At 43.8% G+C, this 11255-nt stretch overlaps 1 protein-coding gene across 1 annotated transcript in view; it reads right to left on the reverse strand.

Annotated features, from left to right (window-relative positions):
- Positions 1 to 11255, reverse strand: part of GCN1 (GCN1 activator of EIF2AK4) — a 66055-nt gene that overhangs the window by 8098 nt on the left and 46702 nt on the right. Inside the window, 7 exon segments of the mRNA XM_070951096.1 lie at positions 820 to 1013; positions 2484 to 2714; positions 4971 to 5084; positions 6141 to 6410; positions 8020 to 8163; positions 9119 to 9211; positions 10549 to 10710. Of these exon segments, the coding sequence (XP_070807197.1) occupies positions 820 to 1013; positions 2484 to 2714; positions 4971 to 5084; positions 6141 to 6410; positions 8020 to 8163; positions 9119 to 9211; positions 10549 to 10710 (1208 nt within the window).

An 11255-nucleotide genomic window follows, 5' to 3' on the forward strand; every position in this document is an offset into this window, starting at 1 on the left:
GAACGCCGACTGAAGCAATTTGTAGGGAACAACTTTAGTTCACTCTCCTTTGCGTCTGGATTCTCTGCAAATTGCTTCTGGGCTTTCTGCCAACCTTAGTAAGATTGTGATTACTGTATCTTTGGTTTCTTGTAGGCTGTTCAGAAAGTTTCGTAACAGCCTTTGTTTGGAAAAGACTGAGTTATTTTAGTCAATTTAAGTTTTGTACAGACTTTGTGTGTGCTGCGTTCTTTGGGGTCCGTAGCTGGGGCAGAGCACCTAGGCATCCCTGGGTCACAATTTAAATCGCCATTTGCAATCTTCCGAGAGGCAAAGTCTCTGAGGGAAGCCGGATTTGCTTAACACCTACATGATTCTTTGAATCAGAATACAGCTGGAAGGGACCTTGGAGATCTTCTAGTCCAGCCCCCTGCTCAAGCAGGAGACCCTATGCCTGGGCAGGGGGTTGGACTAGAAGACCTCCAAGGTCCCTTCCAACTCTGTTGTTCTCCAAAGCCACTGAAGGCAGGACAAGAAGCAATGGGTAGAAACTAATCAAGGAGAGAAGCAACCTAGAACTAGCACTTCCTAACAGTGAAGACAATGAATCAGTGGAACAACTTGCCTCCAGAAGTTGTGAATGCTCCAACACTGGAAGTTTTTAAGAAGAGATTGGACAGCCAATTGTCCAGAACGATATAGGGATCTCCTGCTTGGAGTAGAAGACCTCCAACTCTTATTCTATTCTATTCTTTAAAAATGTGCTTTCCAGAACGATACACAGAGAGAGGAAAAAGGAGAGGAAGCATCAGCCCCTCCCGAGTCAGCTCAGTCACTTGCCTGATGCCGGAGTCCTCGCTGGTACGAATGCCGTTCAAGAGTTCGGTAAAGAGCGGATCCACCTTGGCGTGGATCGCAATCAACTTCCCCAGAGCCTCGGCGGCTTTTAAACGGACCACCCGGTTCGGATCTTGCAATGCTTTGGTGAAGGTGGTTTGAAGCTGAGGCAGGAACGGCTTCAGGGCAAGGCCCACCTGTCAGGGTGACATGTTACAGACAGCCGTTACCCACACATCGATGTAAGGACAGGCAGCTCTTGGCTTACAACCGTTCGTTTAGTACTGTTTGAAGTTAGAACGGCGCTGAAAAAAAAAAGACTTATCGTATTTTTCGGAGTATAAGACGCACCTTAGTTTTTGGGGAGGAAAATAAGGGGGGGAAAAAATTCTGCCTCTGCCTACCAGCATCCATCGGTATTCATCTGGCTACTAGCGTCCTGTCAGTGTGTGAGAGAGTTGAGGGCTGTTTGGAAACTGAAACAGTATTTGCTGTGTGAGCAACAAGGAAGGAGAAAGCAAGGAGCCTGGGCGTGGCTTAGGTCAACTGTTCTAAAGCTGCATGCTGTGCTGATCTCTGAAACTAAAACTGAAACTCCTCTCCTCTGCTTGTGTTTTGCTTGGGTTAGAAAACCTGCTTTTGGTATTGTATATTTACTTTATATTATATATAAAGAGAAGTTATTGAATCCTGCTGAATCAGTTACTTGTGTGCTTTCTGGATGGGGTTGCTGCTGCAGACTCTGACACATCCTTGCAGCAAATAGCAAACAGCCAGGTCAGCTTCAGCACATGATTGCAGCCTGATTCAGTACGAGCAGCTGATTGGCGGGTGGATCGGCCTCCCGGAATACCCTCAATCAGCTGTTCCAGGCTGCAGGGATTGCCACAGACCATCGCTTCCTCTGTGCCTCGTGTTTTTGGCTACATTCGGAGTATAAGATGCACCAAATTTTCAGCCTCTTTTAGGGGGGGGAAATGCGTCTTATACTCCGAAAAATACGGTAAGTCCATTTCTCACAGTTACGACCGCTGCAGCATCCCCCTGATTCATGTAATGAAAATTTGGCCGCTTTGGCAACTGACTCGTATTTATGATGATTCTAGTCAAGGGGGAAAGCCCGATTTGCTTAACAACCGTGTTATTAATTTAACAACTTCAGGGGTTGCCTTAACAACTGTGGCACAAAAGGCTGTAGAATGGGTCAAAATTTACTTAACAAATATTTCACTTAGCCACTAAAGTTTTCGGCTCAGTTGTGGTTTTAAGTGGAGGGCTATGCCAAGCCAACAACTGTGTTACTAACTGACTTAACAATCACGTAAGCGATTCGCTTAACAACTAAGGCAAAGAAAAGTCGTAAAAAGGGGCCGAATTAATTTAACGACTGTCTCACTTAGCAACAGAAATGTTGGGCTTTGTTGTGGTTGGAAGTCAGGACTACCTGTATTGCAAAGAACTTTAAACCTCTTAGAGTCTTCTTGGGATCGCACACAAAAAAAAGATCGCCGATGTTGCTTTAAAAGCAGGGGTGTGCAACTTTTAAGCCCTGTGGACTCCCAGAATTCCTCATTTTGCAACCTTTCTTGCCAGATTTTAACGTCCGCGCTATCAGGGTCTTCACCCAAGCTCTTTCGGGATTTTGTTCCCAGCGTTTCCTCGCTTACCTTGGCCAAGAGAAGACTCAAGGTTTCCAACAAAGCCACCTTGACGTTCCAGCTGAACCGGTCTCCCAGGATCCGAATCAGGGGCCCGGTAATGCTGACGACGGATGGTTTCAGAGCTTCGGCGGAGGTCAGCTTAATGACCAAGCCCAAAGCTTTGGCCGCCTCTTCCTTCTGGTCCGAGTTGCCGGTCAGAACCCCTTCCCGTAGCATAGGTAAGATGGAGGTCACGCCCTGGATGGAAAGAGACAAGGCAGACATGTGGTTAGATATCTGCTAAAGAAATAATTCCCTCAATACTGTCAAACTATTCACTAAGTCTGCATTACTATTACTATTAATCTTCTCATCGTTCCTATCGCCCATCTCCTCCCACTTATGAGTGCACGACTGTAACCTTGTTGCTTGTATCCTTACAATTTATATAGACTGTTTCCTAATACGATTTGATTGCTTATTTGTACTCTATGACTATCATTAAGTGTTGTACCTTATGATTCTTGATGAATATATCTTTTCTTTTAGGTACACTGAGACTTATGCACCAAAGACAAATTCCTTGTGTGTCCAATCACACTTGGCCAATAAAGAATTCTATTCTATTCCTATTCCTATTCCTATTCCATTCTATTGTATTGTATTCGAGACACAGGTTGCATTCAAGGCAGCATCTCTTCCTATTCAACTGCAAATTTAATTACGAGGATGCTTTTCATCTTTGAAAACACCTTGTTTCCTTTATCCAAGACAACGTTTAGAACCGAAGGAGCTCCTTGGATGAGAAGCGAAACGTTTTCAAGGGGGGGAAACAACCCCCAAGAAAGTCCAGTTGCCTTTTGCCTTAGACTTAGAATAATTTTACTGTCACTTTGAATGTGACACTCATCGGCGTATGTTAAAATGAAATTGTGTTATGGACAGCTTTCAAAGGGTCACCACCTCCAGTATACACTACATAACTATGACAGGATAAATGAATCAATAAGAATTAAGAATAGAATAGAATAGAATAGAATAAAATAGAATGGAATGGAATGGAATGGAATGGAATGGAATGGAATGGAATAGAATAGAATAGAATAGAATAGAATAGAATAGAATAGAATAGAATAGAATAGAATAGAATAGAATAGAATAGAATAGAACAGAAATATGGAAAGGAATGAAAGAATAGAATAGAATAGAATAGAATAGAATAGAATAGAATAGAATAGAATAGAATAGAATAGAATAGAATAGAATAGAATAGAACAGAAATATGGAAAGGAATGAAAGAATAGAATAGAATAGAATAGAATAGAATAGAATAGAATAGAATAGAATAGAAATATGGAATGGAAAGAATAGAATAGAATAGAATAGAATAGAATAGAATAGAATAGAATAGAATAGAATAGAATAGAATAGAATAGAAATATGGAATGGAAAGAATAGAATAGAATAGAATAGAATAGAATAGAATAGAATAGAATAGAATAGAATAGAATAGAATAGAATAGAAATATGGAATGGAACGAAAGAACAGAATAGAATAGAATAGAATAGAATAGAATAGAATAGAATAGAATAGAATAGAATAGAATAGAATAGAATAGAATAGAATAGAATAGAATAGAATGAGAAGGGGGGAGAAAAAGGAGGAGATGGGAAGAAGGAAGGAGAATAGAATAAAATAAAGAATATAATAGAATGGGATGGGATGGGATGGAATGGAATGGGATGGGATAGGAGGAGGAAGGGGGAAGAAGGAAGGAGAATAGAATAGAATAGAATAGAATAGAAATATGGAATGGAACGAAAGAACAGAATAGAATAGAATAGAATAGAATAGAATAGAATGGAATAGAATAGAATAGAATAGAATAGAATAGAATAGAATAGAATAGAATAGAATAGAATAGAATAGAATGAGAAGGGGGGAGGAGAAGGAGGAGATGGGAAGAAGGAAGGAGAATAGAATAGAATAGAATAGAATAGAATAGAATAGAATAGAATAGAATAGAATAGAATACCCTGTTTCCCCCAAAATAAGACATCCCCTGATAATAAGTCCAATCGGGCTTTTGAGTGCTTATTTCAGGGTTCAAAAAAATATAAGACAAGGTCTTATTTTCGGGGAAACATGGTAATAACTATTATTGTCTCTTTCAGTGTACACTAATCAGCATTCATTAAAATGAAATTCCGTTGCATTCAGCTCTCAAAGAGCATTCACCCCCTCCAATATACACTGCATCAACATGACCAATAAATAAATAAAATAATGATGCATGCACCCACATACCCACATAGATTACATGACACAGAGAAACGACCCACGCTTTAGAAAAGCATATTTAGGGCAAGTTTGGGAGAAGTACGCTGTGGGAGGAGAAGGTCCCTTCAGGGGATGAGCCCCAAAGCCTTCACACTATAGTCATCCAACAGGGTGACCATCCCCACAATAATAAGTCATTGGTGTTCAGAGCCTCGCCTGCCCCCTGCTGTTACCTTCTTGGGAATGCAGAATCCAGGAACGTGTTCTCCGGCAGCATCGTTGCCAACGATACGGATATCCCTGTGGAGGTCATCTATGAGGGCCAGCTGGCTGCCCGCGTCTAATTTCTAGGAAAGGAACCAGAATTCCATCGCATGAGGAAGCATCCATCAATGGCAGAATAAGAGAGTTGGAAGGGACCTTGGAGGTCTTCTAGTCCAACCCCCTGCTTAGGCAGGAAACCCTACAACACTTCAGACAAATGGTTATCCAACATCTTCTTAAAAACTTCCAGTGTTGGAGCATTCACAACTTCTGGTGGCAAGTTGTTCCACTGGTTAATTGTGGAATGAATCAGGAAATTTCTCCTTAGTTCTAAGTTGCTTCTCTCCTTGATGAGTTTCCACCCATTGCTTCTTGTCCTACCCTCAGGTGCTTTGGAGAAGAGCTTGACTCCCTCTTCTTTGGGGCAGCCCCTGAGATATTGGAAGAGTGCTATCATGTCATCCCTAACACCAAGTGCTCTTCCTCTTCCTTGCAAACCCCACACCCCCACTTCCCATTAGTCCTGATGACGTTATTCACTGTGGTAATGAGAAGTCTACCAAAAGCAACCAAGCTCAGAGAGCACCAAGGACTTCAGTGCTCTTCCTCTTCCTCCTTGCAAACCACATGTCAGCGTCCCAGCACTGACATATAAATAAAGGGAGGAGAAGCCTGAACTTTTGCCTGCTAAATCCCTTTGAAGATTTGGTCTCCTCGGAGATGGGGAGGGGGGAGACATTCCTGTGATCTGACGAAGAAGGAATCAGGAAAGTGACTTGGAAGATAGCCAATGAGAAGCAGAGAATTGGGGATCGGAAAGGGAGGGATTGGGGGGCAAAGGTCAGGATCAGATTGCTGTGCTCGAATAAAGAGAAAATTTCCTTAAAAATCGGCAGTTTGGAAATTCATTTATTTTGAGATAGCATCGAAACCTGACACCACACACACCACTAGCACTGATGATGTTACCCAATTTGGTAATGAGACGTCTACAAGATAGCAACCAGGCTCAGAGAGGACCGAGGACCCCACAGCTCAACCCCGAGCTCCCAAGATTCTCTTCTACCCGTTTCAATATTGTCCGTTGCCCCAACGCTTGGCTCCTCCTTTCTTCTCCCAAGACCGCTTCCAATTCTTACCTTGCTGATGGCATTGAGGGCATCCCAGCTTTCGTTCAGGACCACGGCATTGGTGTCATTAAAGAGGCGGATCAGGCCCGAGACCAGGTTGCGCAGATGGGCTGTGTAGTCAGCTTTGGTCTTGGAACAGTAGATGTTGAGGATGACGGCCGCGGCTTGACGCCTCCCGACGTCGGCGCTGCGAGTCGTGTCCAAGAGATCCTCAATGATGATCCTCTGCCCGGCTTCGTCCTCGACCGACAGAATAACAGCCTGGCAGTTCAGCATCTCCTGTGATAAAGAATAGAATAACAGAGTTGGAAGGGACCTTGGAGGTCTTCTAGTCCAACCCCCTGCTTAGGCAGGAAACCCTACACCACTTCAGACAAATGGTTATCCAACCTCTTCTTAAAAACTTCCAGTGTTGGGGCATTCACAACTTCTGGAGGCAAGGAGTTCCACTGATTCATTGTTCTAACTGTCAGGAAGTTTCTCCTTAGTTCTAAGTTGCTTCTCTCCTTGATTGGTTTCCACCCATTGCTTCTTGTCCTGCCCTCAGGTGCTTTGGAGAAGAGCTTGACTCTCTTTTCTTTGTGGCAGCCCCTGAGATATCGGAAGACTGCTATCATGTCTCCCCTAGTCCTTCTCTTCATTAAACTAGACAAACTCAGTTCCTGCAACCATTCTTTATATAGAATAACAGAGTTGGAAGGACCTTGGAGGTCTTCTAGTCCAACCCCCTGCTGAGGCAGGAAACCTTACACCACTTCAGACAAATGGTTATCCAACCTCTTCTTAAAAACTTCCAGTGTTGGAGCTTTCACAACTTCTGGAGGCAAGTTGTCCCACTGGTTAATTGTTCTCACTGTCAGGAAATTCCTCCTTAGTTCTAAGTTGCTTCTCTCCTTGATGAGTTTCCACCCATTGCTTCTTCTCCTGCCTTCAGGTGCTTTGGAGAATAGCTTGACTGCCTCTTCTTTGTGGAAGCCCCTGAGATATTGGAAGGCTGCTATCATGTCTCCCCTAGTCCTCCTTTTCATCAGACTAGGCATACCCAATTCCAGCAACTGTTTTAGCCTCCCCTAATCCTCTTCCTTGCTCTTCTCTGCACTCTTTCTAGAGTCTCCACATCTTTTTTACATCGTGGCGACCACAACTGGATGCCATATTCCAAGTGTGGCCTTATTACCAAGGCCTTATAAAGTGGTATTAACACTTCACGTGATCTTGATTCTATCCCTCTGTTGATGCAGCCTAGAACTGTGTTGGCTTTTTTGGCAGCTGCTGCACACGGCTGGCTCCTATTTACATGGTTGTCCACTAGGACTCCAAGATCCCTCTCACAGTTACTGCTATTGAGCGTGGTACCACCTATACGGTACTTTCCAAATGGTTGGAAAGAGGTTTCCAACCATTCGTGGTTTGTGTCAGAAACGTTTCCGAGACTTTTCCCACTTTTATCATTTAGTCCTCGACTTACAACGGTTCATTGAGTGAATGTTCGGAGTTACAACGGCGATGCAAAAAAAGAGACTTAAGACCGTTTTTCACACTTACAGCCGTGGCAGCCTCCCCCGTGGCCGCGTGATCCAAATTCAGATGCTTGAAAACTGACTCAGATTTATGACAGTCGCGGTGATCCCGTTTTTACGACCTTCGGACAAAGTCCACGGGGAAGTCGGATTCGTTTCGCAACCGTGTTGCTGAAATGAAGAGCTGCGGTGGTTCACTTAACAACCGCGGCAAGGAAGGTCGTAAAATGGGGCCAAGCTCGCGCAACGAATGCTTCACTTAGCTACGGAAATTTTGGGCTCTCTTGGGGTCGTAAGCCGAGGACTACCTGTACTTTTGGCTCTGGTATGAGCAGCTTGAAATCAAGTTCATGTGGAAAGAAACTTGCCTGCTGCTCATCGCTTGTGCCGAGCTTCTCCTTGAGGGCGGACATCATGGCGGGCAGAATGACGCCCAAGTGCCGGGTGAGAGCATCGCCAGCAACTGAGGACAGGAAGGCCAGGACTCTGGTATTGACGGGAGGGGAAATAAGCTAACAGAAACGAAAAGAGAGATTTGTATTTAATATTAAAGGAAGAAAACCAGTATGACCATTTCTTTTTTTATCTATCTATCATCTATCTATCATCTATCAAATCTATCAATCCATCTATCAATCCATCTATCAATCTAATTATCTCTATCAATCTAATCTATCTAATCAATCTATCAATCTCTCTCTCTATCAATCATCTATCATCTATCTATCTACCTACTATATCTGTCATTTATCTGTCATCTATCTATTATCTATCTACTTATTGATCAATCATCTATCCATCTATATCTATCTATCCATCTATCATCTATCAATCTAATCTCTATCTAATCTATCAATCCATCTATCAAATTTATCTATCTCTATCAATCAATCCATCTATCAATCTATATCTATCCATCTATCAATCTAATTATCTATCTCTATCTATCAATCTAATCTATCTAATCAATCTATCACTCTCTATCATCTATCTATCTACTGTATCTATCATCTATCTGTCATATATCTATTATCTATCATCTATCTATTTATTGATCAATCATCTATCCATCTATATCTATCCATCTATCATCTATCTATTCTCTATCTATCTAATCTATCCATCTATCAATCTAATTATCTATCTCTATCTATCAATCCATCTATCATCTATCAATCTATCTATCTATCTATCTATCTATCTATCTATCTAATCGATCTATCAATCTTATCTATCTATATCTATCTATCTATCTATCTATCTATCTATCTATCTATCTATCTATCTATCTATCTATCTAATCAATCTATCAATCCTATCTATCTATCTATCTATCTATCTATCTATCATCTATCTATCTATCTATCTATCTAATTTCTAGCCATCCAACTGTTAGATTTAGACATGGAAGAAGCAGAAGAGGACGTGAGCATCTTTCCGAACTGAGAGAAGAGATCCAAAATGTACCTTTGGCACCAAGTAAGGCAACACAACTCGACTCTTCACAGCCATAACCTGCTTGAGACCATCCAGGGCGAACTCTGACGTTTCTTCACATTCCTAGAGGAAGAGAAGAGCAGGAAGAGAAGGAGTTAATTCCTCTCTAAAGCGCCTGAAGGCAGGAGAAGGAGTAACGGATGGAAACTCAAAAGTAGAGATCCAACCTAGAACTAAAGGAGAAATTTCCTGACAGTGAGAACAATTCATCAGGGGAAGGAAGTTGTGGATGCTCCATCACTGCATCTTTTCAAGAAAAAAAAAATATTGGAAAGCCAATTTGATTGAAATGGTATGTAGGGCGTATTGCTTGAGCAAGGGGCTGGATGAGAAGACCTCCAAGGTCCCTTCCAACTCTGCTATTCTCTATTCCACGAAGCCCCAAGCTCACCAGATATTGCTGGGGTCCCGATTCAATCCCACCAGCTGGGAGAGAAGAGCTGGACTGTGAAAGGCAGCAGGTCCCTTAACCCAATCAATGGCCAACATCTTTTTCATTTCATTTCATTTTATTAAATTTGTATACCGCCCTACTCCCGAAGGACTCAGGGCGGTGAACAGCCATAAAATAAAACATGTAGATACAAAATTTAAAATAGAGATAAAACTAATTAAATAAATTTGGCTGAGACATTTTAAAACCCCAATAATTTAAAACCAAATTTAAAATTCCCATTTAAAAAGAGGAAAAGTTTAGGTCAGGCCAGCTTGATGGAATAAAAACGTCTTAAGCGCGCGACGGAAGGTACGCAGATCCGGAATCCTCCGTATCTCCGGGGGGAGCTCGTTCCAGATCGTCGGTGCCCCCACAGAGAAGGCTCTCCCCCTGGGGGCCGCCAGTCAACATTGTTTGGCTGACGGCACCCGGAGGAGCCCCTCTCTATGGGAGCGTATTGGTCGGTGGGAGGCTATTGGTGGCAGCAGGCGGTCCCGTAAATAGCCAGGTCCTAAGCCACGGAGCGCTCTGAAGGTGATAACCAAGACCTTGAAGCGCACTCGGAAGACCACCGGGAGCCAGTGCAGCTCGCGCAGGAGAGGTGTTACATAGGAGCGCCACGTTGCTCCCATCACCACCCGCGCGGCCGCACTCTGCGCCAGTTGGAGCCTCCGGGTGCTCCTCAAGGGGAGCCCCATGTAGAGAGCGTTACAATAGTCCAGACGGGAGGTGACGAGGGCATGAGTGACTGTGTGTAGGGGAGTCCCGATCTAGAAATGGACGCAACTGGCGGATCAGGCAAACCTGATGAAAAATCCTCCCGGTCTTGTCTAACAGACGCCCCTTCAAGCCAATCACCCAACAGGCAGAGGTTCATTGTGCCATGTTTCCATTCAACCCGGACGTTGAGAGAGAGAGAGAGAGAGAGACGCCGTGGGATGTGGCCAGATGTCACCATTCCTACCAGCTGCTTTAGCAGGAAAGGGAGGATGTCTTCGAGGGCCTGGAATCCAATGGTGGAGTGCAGCTGTTCGAATGTCTTGGCGGCCGCTTCTCGCACCTCTTCCAGAGGGTCGCACAGGGCCTTCCTGACGGTGGGAACGAGAGAGTCGGAAAAGCACAGCACCTGGAACGAGAAGCAGGAAATGCCGTCAGAGCAGCTGCAGAAGAAGAGCTCGCAAGAATAAACGGGGCGGGGCAGGGACGGTCTTAAACTCCTTCGCTTAAAACGAACAGAATATTCAGAAGGACGTCTTCCCACAATAAACCGCAGGCATGTTCTCTGAATTGGTTCCGGGAGGCACGAGGAGGACCCAAACACGATGAGGACCAAACGCATTTTCCCCGTAAGGAATAATGTAGGAAGGGAGGGAGGATAAATTGAGAGAGGGAGGGAGAGAGGGAAGGAAGGAAGGAAGAGAACAGGAGGAAGGAAGAGAACAGGAGGAAAGAAGAAAAAAAGGGGAAGGGAGGGAGGGAGGGAGGGAGGGAGGGAGGGAGGAAGGAAGGAAGGAAGGAAGGAAGGAAGGAAGGAAGGAAGGAAGGAAGGAAGGAAGGAAGGAGAATTGAAAATGATAAAAACAATTATGAGAGGAAGGAAGGGAGGGAGGGAGGGAAGGAAGGAAGGAAAGAAAGAACGAAGGAGGTGAGAGGAGGAGAGAGAAAATAGGG

The sequence above is a fragment of the Pituophis catenifer genome, unplaced genomic scaffold, assembly GCF_029215685.1.
Source record: "Pituophis catenifer annectens isolate HBS135680 unplaced genomic scaffold, rPitCat1.0.hap2 SCAF_10, whole genome shotgun sequence".
Lineage (NCBI taxonomy): Eukaryota > Metazoa > Chordata > Lepidosauria > Squamata > Colubridae > Pituophis > Pituophis catenifer.